The 12,101-nt window shown below is 54.2% G+C and overlaps 2 protein-coding genes across 5 annotated transcripts in view; both read right to left on the bottom strand.

Moving 5' to 3' along the window:
- Positions 1 to 243: 243 nt before the first annotated feature.
- Positions 244 to 3,901, bottom strand: IRF7 (interferon regulatory factor 7). The gene is made up of 11 exons (XM_075712544.1): positions 3,879 to 3,901; positions 3,632 to 3,794; positions 3,225 to 3,387; positions 3,071 to 3,153; positions 2,846 to 2,891; positions 2,620 to 2,742; positions 2,382 to 2,540; positions 2,098 to 2,223; positions 1,571 to 1,951; positions 1,302 to 1,420; positions 244 to 684 (listed from the first exon to the last, which is right to left on the bottom strand). Exons 1-11 carry the CDS (start codon positions 3,899 to 3,901, stop codon positions 538 to 540), a joined length of 1,533 nt encoding a protein of 510 aa, XP_075568659.1. The 3' UTR covers positions 244 to 537.
- A 5,382-nt stretch (positions 3,902 to 9,283) lies between these two features.
- The window catches only part of SLC25A22 (solute carrier family 25 member 22), a 28,043-nt gene continuing 25,225 nt past the window's right edge, over positions 9,284 to 12,101 (bottom strand). For all 4 annotated transcript variants that reach the window (XM_075712689.1, XM_075712686.1, XM_075712687.1 and 1 more), the window contains exons 8-9: positions 11,355 to 11,430; positions 9,284 to 9,437 (exon numbers count right to left, since the gene is read on the bottom strand). In XM_075712689.1, coding sequence (XP_075568804.1) covers positions 9,284 to 9,437; positions 11,355 to 11,430 — 230 coding nt within the window. The remainder of the gene's footprint in view (positions 9,438 to 11,354; positions 11,431 to 12,101) is intronic.

Genomic DNA, 12,101 nt, shown 5'->3' with positions numbered 1-12,101 from the left:
GCATGGAAATAAATGCATCCCTTCACATGTGGAAAGTCACCTAATTTACACAAATGTAAGGGGGGGAAGGTGCTGACAAGCGCTCGGGTACAAGCCCACTGCCAGCAGGGGCTTTGCTGGGACAAGGCTGCCCACAGACCCCCCATGGTTTTGGGGGATGCGGGCAGGGGGAGGTCTCAGACTGATAGTGGGGGCAGATGTCAAGCAACATCAGTAAGTGGAAAGCACCTTTATATATATATATATATATATATTTAAACTTAGAAAACTTAAGAAAATAAATCTGTAAATGACCACACTCCACAAAAAAAACACGTTAGCAGCTGACAGAGGGGAAAAGCAACGTCAGCTCCGGGACCAGCCGGTGAAGCCGTCCTTGGGGTGGAGGGAGCGGAGGAAGAAAGATCCCCATCATAGACATCCTGCCACAGCATTCCTGGGCAGGGGATGCCAGTTTGCATAGCCCCTGCTGCCTGGTGGTTCCCCACCAGCTGGTGCCCATCCCGGGGGGCCACAGGGAGCAGGGTGGGGTGGGGGTCAGTCCATCTGCATGTTGTACTGCTCAATGAGCTCGAAGAGGCTGAAGGAGTCAGAGAGCTGCAGGCTGACGGTGCCGCTGTCAAGGGAGGAGGCTCCCTCCTGCAGCACCTGCTCGTACCAGTACTTGCAGAACTTGGGCACCAGCTGCGGCAGCAAACAGTCAGGGTTACAGGCAGCTGCCTGATAGGGCTGCAACACCCTGCACGGCCCCGTCCTCCTGGAGCACAGGACAGAGGTGTGCGGGGCACCCTATATCTCCCCCAGCCCAAGGGTCCCCGTCCCTGGGCAGCTGCCTCCCACCCCATCCTGCCCTGCCCCCCAAGGTTTCCCTCCCCAGGCACCTGTTCCCCCCTTCCTCCCCAAGGGTTCCCCTCCCTGGGCACCCAGCCCTGCCCCCATCCCCAAACCCCCAAGGGTCCCCCTCCCTGGTCACTCAGTTCCCCCATCTCTCCCAGCCCCCAAGGTATCCCCTCTGTGGGTACCCAGATGCCCATCTGCCCTGGACACCAAGGGTCCCCCCTCCTCAGGCACCCAGACCACATCTCCCCGCAGCCCCTGAGGGTCCCCCTTCTTGGACATCCAGCCCCCACCTCACCCGCTTTTCCCCCAGACCCCAAGGGTCCCTCTCTTTGGGCACCCCCATCTCTCCCAGATCCGAGAGTCCCCCTCCCCAGGTACTCAGACCCCCATCTCCCCTGGCCCCCAAGAGTCTCCCTCTCCCTGGGCAGCAGTGGGGCAGTGGTGGGTGTTGGCCCCTGCACCTTGACAAGAATGAGCTTGGACTCCTTGGGCTTGGCCTTGGAGAAGGACTGCCCGAAGCAGAGGTAGATGGTGAAGTCAGGAGACCGCTGCCTTTGGCCATTGCGGAAGTCCCTCAGCTCTGCAAAGGGAGACAGGGCTCAGTTTTGGGGTGAGTCCAGGGGACACAAAGGGGCTGGGAGGGTTCGGATGCTTGTGACATCCTGGAGCTGGCTCCCACAAGCCCCAAAACCGGGGGGTGGGGGGAAGGAACAGACACACCCCTGTCCACCTGTGCAAAAATCATTGAAGTCAAAGATGGGGGTTTCCTGGTCCCGGCAGAGCAGATTGGGCGGGGGGTCCTCGATGCCCTCGAGCTGCTGGGACAGGGCCCAGAAGACCCTGCACTTCTTCAGGCGAGTGGCGAAGAGCTTGCGGGTGCGTTGCTCCAGCTGCAGCCCTGCGCTGCCCAGCAGCTCCTCGGTGAAACGCCGCTGCTTGCCATCGGCCAGCTCGGCAGGGCTGGGGAAGCGCACCAGGTGCCCGGGGCGCAGGGCCACCACTGGGTCGGAGAGCTGGTATGCCAGCAGGCACTGTCTGTCCCCCACCTCCTCCTGGTGGAAGAGCTTGCCCCGGTAGTAGATGCTGACGTCCAGGATGGGGATGATGCCATCTGCACCAGGCAGTGATCAGCAGCTGCATTCCCCAAACCCAAATGCTCCCCCTCCCCAAAACACCCACCCCCGAGCATTAGTAACTATTAATCATTATATATTTATTAATAATTATTTATAGCTATTAATAATTAAACCCTCTCACCTGTGTTATCCTCCAGCGGCGGTGGAGGTGGCACAGGGCTGGCGGTGGGGGCAAAGAGCATCGCCTCCTCTGGGGATTGCACGGGGACGGTGACCTCCGGTGGGTGGCACGGCAGTGGCATGGCCCCTGCGGTGGGAGACGGGCAAGCGTCAGCGTCGCGACTCAGGGTGCAGTGGGGTGGGGTTGCTTAGGCACAGGGTGCATGTGGCAGCACCCCAGCCTCTTCCCATCCCCCATTATGGCATTCTCGTGCCTGGGCCTGGATCCTGCCCCACAGCACCCACCTTGCTCTACCAGCAGCATGGAGTCCGGGGGGCTGCAGGTGACCAAGGGGGGCGGCTCTGCTGCGGGCACCCATTGCTGAAATGCCGGTGGGGGCAGGCAGTTGTTTTGGCTGGGGTCTGGGTGAGGCTGGAGCAGGGTGTCCTGGTGGGGGGCATCCCCTGCAGAGAAATCACCGGTAGGAAGGGGCTGGGGTCACCCACCCATGGTGTCACCCACCCTACACCCCGCGAGTCTCACCTGCAGGTGCCCAGGATGGTGGTGGGGGGCCAAGGTCGCGGGGGGAGATGTCGCAGTGCTGCAGCACCCACTGCAGCGCCTCCAGGCCCTCCAGTGTCGGGGACTGCGCAGGGTCGGTGCTGCCTGAGGTGGGGCACAGCGGGCGGATGGTCTCACAACCCCAAAAACAGCCCCAGCTGAGCCTACCGGGGTGCCCCTCCCAAAAAAATGGGGGACCAGTGCCTACCTGGGGTGGCGATTTCTGGGGCCACGTCTTGGGGGTTGAGCTCCAGCTGCAAAGGGAAGTGGGATGGGGTCTTACCGCTGTGGATAGGGGACACCCAGCCTCCCCCTGCCCTGCATTTCAGCTGGATGCTGGGCTCCAGCTCAGGAGCACCCCAAGGACGTGGGGGGTGCAATGCCTGAGCAGTGGCAGCGGGGAACCCCCAGACCGCCATGCCCATCCCGTTACCTGTGGCTGCTGGCACAGCGGCTGCTGGTCCACCACGGGGTCAGGGCTGCCAAAATCTCCCTCCTCGCCATGCCAGAGGGCAGCTGGAAGGAGAGCAGCGTGAGCGGGACGTCCCGAGATCGCCTGCCCCAGCCCCCCACGGGGCCGAGCTCACCTGGGGCGATGGCGAAGACCTTGTGCGGGTCGTCGCCACACTTGGAGCGGTCCTCCAGCAGCACGAACATGCGGGTGCTCCTCAGGGCGCAGCGGAAGTTTGTCTTCCACTTGGCCGGGTCCTCGGGGCATCCCTCATACCGCCCGCTCACCTCTGCCCAGGCCTGGGGGGTGCAGGGGGGATGAGAATGGCCACCCTTGCTCTGTGAGCGTGGAGGCTTCAGGGATGCCTGGTCTCCCCCCGGCTCCCCACTTCCCCCGTCCCACCCGCCTCGCATACCTTGAGCTTGCCGCTAGCGACCTCCCATCCCGCTCACCTCGACGACCTCGGGACGCTGCTGCTGACCGCACTTCCCGCCCACCTTGAAGGCCTGGCGCTCACCGCCGGTGACCCCCCAGCCCACCCACCTTGAAGACCTCCAGGTCGCTGCTGGTGACGTCCTTCCTGGCGTTGTGCTTCCAGGGGACGCGGAAGGCGCTGCGGCTCGGGTCGGTCCAGCGCAGCCCCCGGTAGCTCCCGCTGCTGACGGCGCTCACCAGCCAGGACGCGAACCGCAGCTTCTGGGCCTCCCTGCGGGCGCGGGGCCGTCACCGGGGGGACCGGGGCCACCCGGGGACGGCCACCCGGGGAGGGACGCTGGGGGGGGCTGCTTACCCCTCGCTCTGCGGCGCTGCCATGGTGCCGCGGGGTCCCCAGTCCTGCAGGACCCGGGGCGGGCGGGCGACCTCGGCTCGGGGCGCGGCCAACTCTGCCCGGCCCTTTTATCCGCCCCCCACCGGCGCCCGGTTTCCTGGAAACCACGTGACCCTTGTGAAAGTGAAAGTATCGCCGCGGCCACCCCCGTCGCGGGAGGGGGGGGCTCACACGCACCGGTCCCAGCCCGGTCTGCACCCTCCGGGGGGGTGCCGGCTGCGGAGCCCTGGGCAACCCCCTCCCCAAATTAATAATAATAAAATAAAAAAAAATCCAGATCTAAACCTTGCCCTGCACCGGCGTGGGACGCAGACCCCACGCGGGCAACGGGCAGGGTCAGGCCCCGAGCTGGGGGGGGGGGCCGAAATGCCCGTGACCCTGCGCTGGGGTTGCTGTTGTGGCTCCAAAAGTGCCGTTGCGGGACGGCCGCACCCCGAAATTAAACAAGGCAAGGTTTGCAAAGAGCAAGGGGCAGGTGGGCGGCGGGGACACCCCGAAACGTGCAGGCTCAGTGCGAAAGCAGCTGCACCCACCACCGCCGGGGCTTTCCGGGGTGCACTGGCAGCACGGACCACGCATGCAGGGCTTGGCCTCAGGGCTGGAAACTCCCGTGGCTTTTTGATTTTATTTATTTTAATCCTTCTTCTTTCAGGCTGCCTTGCTTTCCACACTAAGGGCACGCTATAAAAAAAAAAAATTACAAAATAAAAGCAAAACCACAGAGGGCAGTGGGCTCTGGCCGCACTCCCCACATCCAGGAGCCAGTTTTCCTGGCGCTGCCTTTTCCCATAAATCCGGGGCGCTTCCGTGGGCCTGGTGCTGCTCCCGGCGCCACACCTGCTCCTGGTTTCTCAGGTCGAATATCTGCAGAGCCGGGTGTCAGAGCACCCGACCGCCCTCGGCCGCGGCAGGAAAGGGGCTGGGAGCCGCGGCCACGCCGTCTCTGTGCCTCGCAGCTGCCTCGGCGGGATCTGGGGACTGCTCGGGATGCTAAACCGGCATCACGAGCACCTCCGGCATGGCGGCACTGCAGTTTTGTGCAAAAAAAGAAGGGGGGAAAAAAGGAAGAAAATCAACCCCAAGGTCGTGCATCAGCCCCGCATGTGTGCGTTTCAGGGCCAGCACCACCCTTGCAAAGGCATGAACCCTGTGGGGGTCCTCGCCGGCCATGCCAGGCCCCAAAAGCAAGGGGAGGAGCAGGTGGAGCCGGGAGGGGGGTCCTGGTGGCCTGTGCACAGCGGCAGCGCGTCCCCCCGCTCCAGAAAGGGGAAGCAGTGCCTGTCCGGGGCTGCAGCTGATTTCCAGTAACGCAGGTCCCAGGCCCAGCCACCCATGAGAGAAAATGGTCACCCTCTGCCTCAGACCATTGCGTGGTGCAGGTTACGTAGATTTTTGCATTAAATTAGAGGAAAATTACCACATAACCATTATTTCAGGCAGGACACATGTGGCCCAAGCACTCACCCTCGTCGTTCTTCCTTCAGCCAATTTGAGCTGTGGATTTACTGCATGGAGCAGTAAAACAAACAAAAAAACCCTGAGATTTGCAGGAGTTTTACAAATTTATTATCCAAGGACTGGAGTGGTGGTCATTAGGGCTGAAGCACAGGATTTTGGCCTCTTTCCCCTATAGTTCTTGCTTTGAAGGAAATTTCCCCTTCTCTCCAGGAACTTCTCCCTACTGTTTACTAGGAACTCCTGCATGGTTTTCTAGGACATTCCCCTTTGTTTTCCAGGAAATTCTCCCTTCCTAAGAAATACCCCTGTTGCTTTGTAGAAATTTTCTCCGTCACTTTCCAGGAAGTTTCCCTCTGTCTTTGCAGGATATTTCCCTCCCATTGCTTTCCAGAAAGTTCCTCTCTTGCTTCCTGGGAAATTTCCTTGTTGCTTTCTAGAGTCCTCCATTCCTTTCTAGGAATTTTCTCTCTGCTTTACAGGACTTCATTGCTTTCTAGGAAATTTCCCCATGACTATTGCTCCCCGCAAAGCAAGAAATTATTTCCTAAGAAATTTCATTCTTCCTATCCAGGAAATTTCCCTTTTGATTTCCAGCAATTCCTCCTTTGCTTTCTGGGAAATTTCCCCTCTAGGAAATATCACTGTTACTTTCTTAAGAAACATCGCTTTTGCTTTTCAGGAATTTCCCTGGTATTTGAGAAAATTTCCTCCTTGCTTTCTGGGAATTTTCCTCCTTTGATTTCTAGGCTATCCCCCCATGGCCTTCTACAAAGTTCCCCCATTGGCTTTCTACAAATTTCCAGAATATTTCCCCCTTCGCTTTTGAGGAATTCACCCTAGTGCTCTCTATGAAATTCCTACATTCTCTTGCAGTAAATTTCCCCTTCATTTTCCAGGATATTTTGCTGTACCTTTCTAGGATGGCTTCCCTTTGCTTTTCCAGGAAATTTCCCTTTTTGCATTGTAGGAATTTTCCCCCCCAGAGCTTTAGTAAATTTCTTCATTGCATTCTAGGAAATTTCACCAGCCAAAACTGACCCACCCACCTGAACCCATGACAGGGGCACAGGGCACCTTCACCAACACATATTTAAGGGCAGTAAACACCACAAAACCCAAACGAACTGGAGCCACAAGAGCCATGGTCAGGGCAGGAGCAAGGGACAGGGGTGACATGAGACAAGGTACAACTGGGAAGGGCCTGGGGTCAGTGGAGGACCCTATGCCAGAGGGACCAGGTAGGATGCACAAGGTGTTGGCCCCATGCTGGTTGCTGTCCCCTGCCCCGGGGACGAATGGCACCTGCAGCGAGGGGAGCAGAGGTGTTTCTCTAAGTGTATTTATTTACTTTTATTCCTCAATACTGCAATCAGTACTTAAAGGTTTCTGTTCATTGGTAATTAATTAAGTTGATGGGAATTCTCCCATTTTAAACTCTTACTTTTTTGGCCAGTGGCACCCTGCGTGCCCAGGGGGCTCCTGCAGTCACTACCCCCTGCCACCTCCTGATGCCCTCCTGACTCAGGGCCATGTCCAAGCAGCTAAAAATCAGCCCCATTCAGGTCACCAGCTCCAACGTGGTGGAAGAAGAGCTGGAGATTTCGGGAAGAAGAGTCAGTTTTACAGAGAGGTTTTTAAAAGCATTCCAAAAGGACAAGGAGAGCTTTCCCTGAACCTCAGCCCACCACTGCACCAGATTTTCCTTCAAACATAAGCCCACAATACAAACCTGCACCCCACGTACCCCCCTGCAGCCACAAGTCACCCAGCTTCAGGGGGCAATCTTTGCAGGCAGAAGGGCAAGCAGAAACCCCACTACTTTTTATCGGCAAGGTTTCTTTTGGGGACCCTCCTTGTAAATCACAAAGCAGCAAGGAACGGGGCACCTTAAAAACAAAACAAAACAAAAAAATCTTTCTCTTTTAATCCACCCAAGGGAAATCCAGAGCAGGAGCAGCATCACAGTACTACACACAGCACAGACATCTATCATCATCTTTGCACAGATTCCTTCCCAGATACATGGAGAAGTCATTAAGAAAAATAAAGAAAATTACCCACATACGCAAAGTGACAAGTAACAAATCAGCCACAGAACAACTTTTTCATAGAGAAAAAGGACATATCAAGGAGGAAGGCCCTCAACATATAGGTTTTGCAAAAACCTAACCAAGAATGTTGAAACACAGGTGGTTCTCTTTTAAACATTAAAAAAGGGATTTTTTTTTTATTAATTAAATATACATTTGGAACACAAACACCAAGCAAGCACCTGGAGAACAAAGTTTAAAAAAGAAGGAATGAAAAGATAATTCAACCAGTCCAATTTAAACACCAAAGTCGGGTGGATTGCACCAAATGGAATAAATAATGGAGAAGACCACGCTGCGTTGGTAGATCTTGCACTTAAGATCATTTAACCTAGAATTAATTACACAGCCCAAGAGAGTACTGAAAGAGGAAGTCCTCTGACAAGTGATGTTAGCTGGGGCAGTGCCCCTTTGACAGAGCGGGTTGTAGGTGTGGATTTGCCCCCTGCCACCCAACAACAGTCACCACCCCAGACGCGAGCAGGATGACGAGTTTTCATGATCCAGAGGACTCAACCCTGTAATCATGCACATGCAAACAGCTCCTTGCTCAGGGTGCAGGAACCCTCCCACCTCTTTGACACCAGCTGGCTCCAAACACGCCCAAGTCAAACATCAAAGCACAACCAGACGTTGTGTTTTCACCTTGCAAGGTGAGCACATAGGTCCAGTGTTTCTAGCACAGTTCCCCCGAGGTTGGGCACCACAGAAGCGGAGCAGGTGCCTCCTTTCACACACCTGGGGCTGGGGGCGGGGGGGGGGGGGTGGGGGGGGGGGTGGGGTGGGGGGGGTGGAAATCAGGGGAAATTACACCTGCGGCCACCACTTTATTACCCCAGGGGCACGCAGGCTTAAGGAATGTAAGTGGTTTCTTCTTGTTTGGTTTTCCCTCCCCACAACACCTGCATTTTAAAAAAATAAAAAACCAAAACACCCCACCAAATCCCGCCCTCCCCAACCTAAAATAACTTGATCCCAAGTTCCTCTCCCTCTCCTGCTTGTAGCCAAGCAGTGAAGCACCTTCAGACATTCATGTGATCCCACAGACATGTTCCCTACAGAGCAGACATCACATCTCTGCACCTCACCCAGATGTGCCTGTGACACCTAGTTAGGAGGGACATCCCTTTGCTTTAAAACAAAAGTAATGACAAAATCAATAGTAACCATCCCCCTTTCCCTTCCTCTGATCTCCAAGAACTTCATCTAAGTCCAACTCATTTATGAGAAAGGGAGACAGGAGGGGTGAAGGTTTCCAGGCCAAGGAACTTGCCAGATCCAGCATCCCCCCCGTGGCGATGAGATGAGTCCCCTTTGCACAGTACTCGCTCTTGACCGGGGGCCAACAGAGCCGAGGAGGGGCTGAGAGGACACAGCTGCCCATCCAGCTCCTCCTCAGACAGCTGACAACTCCAGGAAGAAGGAGGGGGGCTGGGGTGGACGAGGGTTCAGGTTGTTCCTCTCCCATCCCTCTTCCACCCCAAGGCTGGGAGGAGACTTCTGGGTCTGCAAGCCCAGTCTGTGCTTACCAGTGTCCTTAAGAATGACAATTTAAAAACAAAAAAAAAAAAAAAAAGAGGGAAAAAAATGCATAATTAGGTATTGTCCGTGGAAGGAGCGAGAGGGGACAGGTTCCAGACTGAGACAGAAAAGGGACTCTCTCCCTCCCTACGTTTGCTCATCTGGAGACCGCATCCCCTCGGCATCCCCGCGCGAACCCTTTGCACTGTTGCTCTGACACCAATCGACACGGATGACGAACACAGGGATGAATTTGGCGCGGCAGAGGGCAGGAGGGCACACGCAGGTGCGCTGGGGCTAGGCCCGGTGCTTGGGGAGCATGTCCAGCAGGAACTCCGCAATGCCAATGAAGTAGACAACTTGTGCGATGCCGAAGAGAGGAGCGATGACCAGGGCTCGGCAGTACGCCCCTTTCAGGAAGGCCATGGGCCCTTCCTTCTGCCAGATCTTCCTGGGGAGAGACAGCACAGCCAGATAAATGTCCATCCCACCCCTCCACCATGCCAGGAGAGCCTCTGGCCATGCCCTGGCTTTCTGCCTCCCTCCAGAGACTGCTGTCATGTGGCACTGCCTCCACAGCAGATCATCCACCATCCTCCATGTGCTCTGCGAACAGCCATGCAGGCACATGCCCCATCCCTACATCTGGCCAGGAGCAGGAGTGTCTGCCTGGGTCTGGATGTACAGCTAAGACAACCCCATGCTTGCATCCAAGAGGTCCTGCTGTTCAAAAGTTGGGGCCAACTCCACCCTCAGTATGGGGGACAGTCAGATGGCAAGAGACTGGCTAAAACAGCAATACAGAAGCAGAGCGCATGTGTTTTGAAACACCCTTCATGTTTTGAAGCAGCCAGACCACAGTTTAGCAAAGGGTGAGAGGAGAGTGTGGCTGGGGACAGCCCAGCCAGCCAGCGCTCCTGCAGCTGCTGTTCAGAGCGGTCCCAGGAGGGATATCAGACTTAGTGCTGTAGATTCTCAGACAACAGGGTCTTGGGAGAGACAACCACAGCACTGCCTCCCTTTGCAGAAATAAAATCTCAGTGTTATGACTGTTGGGGTTTTGACAGAAGCATTTAAATATAAACGCTGTATTTACTTTGCTCAAAACAGGAAGAAGTTCTCTTTTATGTACATATATATATTGTAGTGAGGTGGGTGTTGGTCTCTTCTCCCAAGTAGTTAGTGATAGGACGAGAGGAAATGGCCTCAAGTTGCGTCAGGGGAGGTTTAGATTGGATATTAGGAAAGATTTCTTCATGGAAAGAGTGGTCAAGCATTGGAACAGGCTGCTCAGAGAGGTGGTGGAGTCACCATCCCTGGAAGTGTTCAAAAAATGTGTAGACATGGCACTTTGGGACATGGTTTAGTAGTGTCCTGGTTTCGGCTGGGATAGAGTTAATTTTCTTCCTAGTAACAGGCATAGTGCTATGTTTTGGATTTAGTAGGAGAAGAATGTTGATAACATGCTGATGTTTTTAGTTGTTGCTAAGTACTGCTTATGCTAGTCAAGGACTTTTCAGCTTCCCAGGCTCTGCCAGGTACACAAGAAACTGGGAGGGGGCACAGCCAGAAGAGTTGATCCAAACTGACCAAAGGGCTATTCCATACCATATGATGTCATGCTCAGTATATAAACTGGGGGGGGTTGGCCGAGGAACAGCGATCGCTGCTCAGGAACTGTCTGGGTATCGGTCGGCAGGTGGTGAGCAATTGCATTGTGCATCACTTGCTTTGTATATTATTATTATTGTTATTATCATTATTATATTGTTATTATTATCATTACTACTTTACTTTATTTCAATTATTAAACTGTTCTTATCTCAACCCAGGAGTGTTTTTCACTCTTACTCCTCCAATTCTCTCCCCCATCCCATCGGGGTAGGGGGAGTGAGTGAGCGGCTGCGTGGTGCTTAGTTGCTGGCTGGGGCTAAACCACAACAAGTAGGCATGGTGGTGTTGGGTTGATGGTTGGTCTGTTATCTTAGAGATCCTTTCCAACCTTAATGATTCCTAGTTTTACTTTCATTAAAAAATAATCCAGCCACCAAGCCAGAAAACATGAAATTAATTATTACTCTACCCTTAATTGTTTTAGTGGTAGACTTGGTAGTGTTAGGTTAATGGTTGGACTGGATGATCTTAAGGGTCTTTTCCAACCTCAATGATTCTATGATTCTATATGAACAGTATATATCTGGTCATCTATCTATCTATCCAGTTAGATACATAGATAAAAGCACAGGTTCAGAGGGAACCTGAAACAGAGAAGCTGCTGGTTGGGTCTAGAAGCTGCACTGATTGCCTGCAGCAGGAGCAGCAGATGCCATACATCTGGTGCAGTAGTCTGCTTCACGAGGAGTCTTACTTGGTGCAGTCCAGGATTCCCGAGTAGGTGTCCTCGTTCACTCCTCTCTGCAAGGACTGCAGCCGTGTTTTGATCACTGGTGAGAAAGAGAGAAAAGAGAGAGAGAGTGTGGTGAACACTGGGAATATAGCACGCTCTTCAGCAGGCAAGACCCACCCTGAGAGTAATGTCCTTGAAACACAGTCAGAATGAGATCACCAAGAATGCAGACCATTTTCATATATTTATCAGCAACACAGGGGAAACCAAACCCATTCCTTTACAAATGGACAAAAGAAAAACACAGCCACCCAAAACCCAACCTCCTCCCCTCAATGTGACCAAGGTTTCCAAGGCTGACTTAAGCTTTAAACACTTCCAAATTCAGACATCTTTCTGCAAAGTGGGAACCGACTTTCAAATACTCAGCTCCTTCTGGAAGGAGTATCTAAAATATATGATGCTGCTCTTACATTTCTTCACACCTTGGAGTATGTGCAATGCTGGGGAGAGAGGAGTTACTTTCTGATGTTTTTCATAGCAGAGAAACCAAGGTGATATTTAAGGCAGATGCTGTGGAGCAGAAAGCCACAGATCTGAGGCTCCCCCGGTTGTCCATGACCGTATCCATGTAAATGGTCTGCATACTATCACTCCACATGGAAACATGCCTTTTCAGGGGCATGTTCGCAGCCATTCCTGTGAAAAATGACTGAAATGAATGACACCCTCTTCCTGACTTACTTAGTGAGTACTACAAACCTCTGT

Source organism: Pelecanus crispus, chromosome 6 (genome assembly GCF_030463565.1).
Source record: "Pelecanus crispus isolate bPelCri1 chromosome 6, bPelCri1.pri, whole genome shotgun sequence".
Classification (NCBI taxonomy): domain Eukaryota; kingdom Metazoa; phylum Chordata; class Aves; order Pelecaniformes; family Pelecanidae; genus Pelecanus; species Pelecanus crispus.
The sequence above is the reverse complement of the archived record's forward strand: the minus strand, read 5'-3'. Positions and strand labels throughout refer to the sequence as shown.

Coding starts and splice junctions, on each gene's coding strand:
- IRF7 (XM_075712544.1), bottom strand. CDS start 3,901: ATGGCAGCGCCGCAGAGCGAGGG. Junction 2,224..2,381: donor CATGCTGCTGGTAGAGCAAG/GTGGGTGCTGTG, acceptor CTCCCACCGCAG/GGGCCATGCCACTGCCGTGC. Junction 1,952..2,097: donor GCCGCTGGAGGATAACACAG/GTGAGAGGGTTT, acceptor TGCCTGGTGCAG/ATGGCATCATCCCCATCCTG.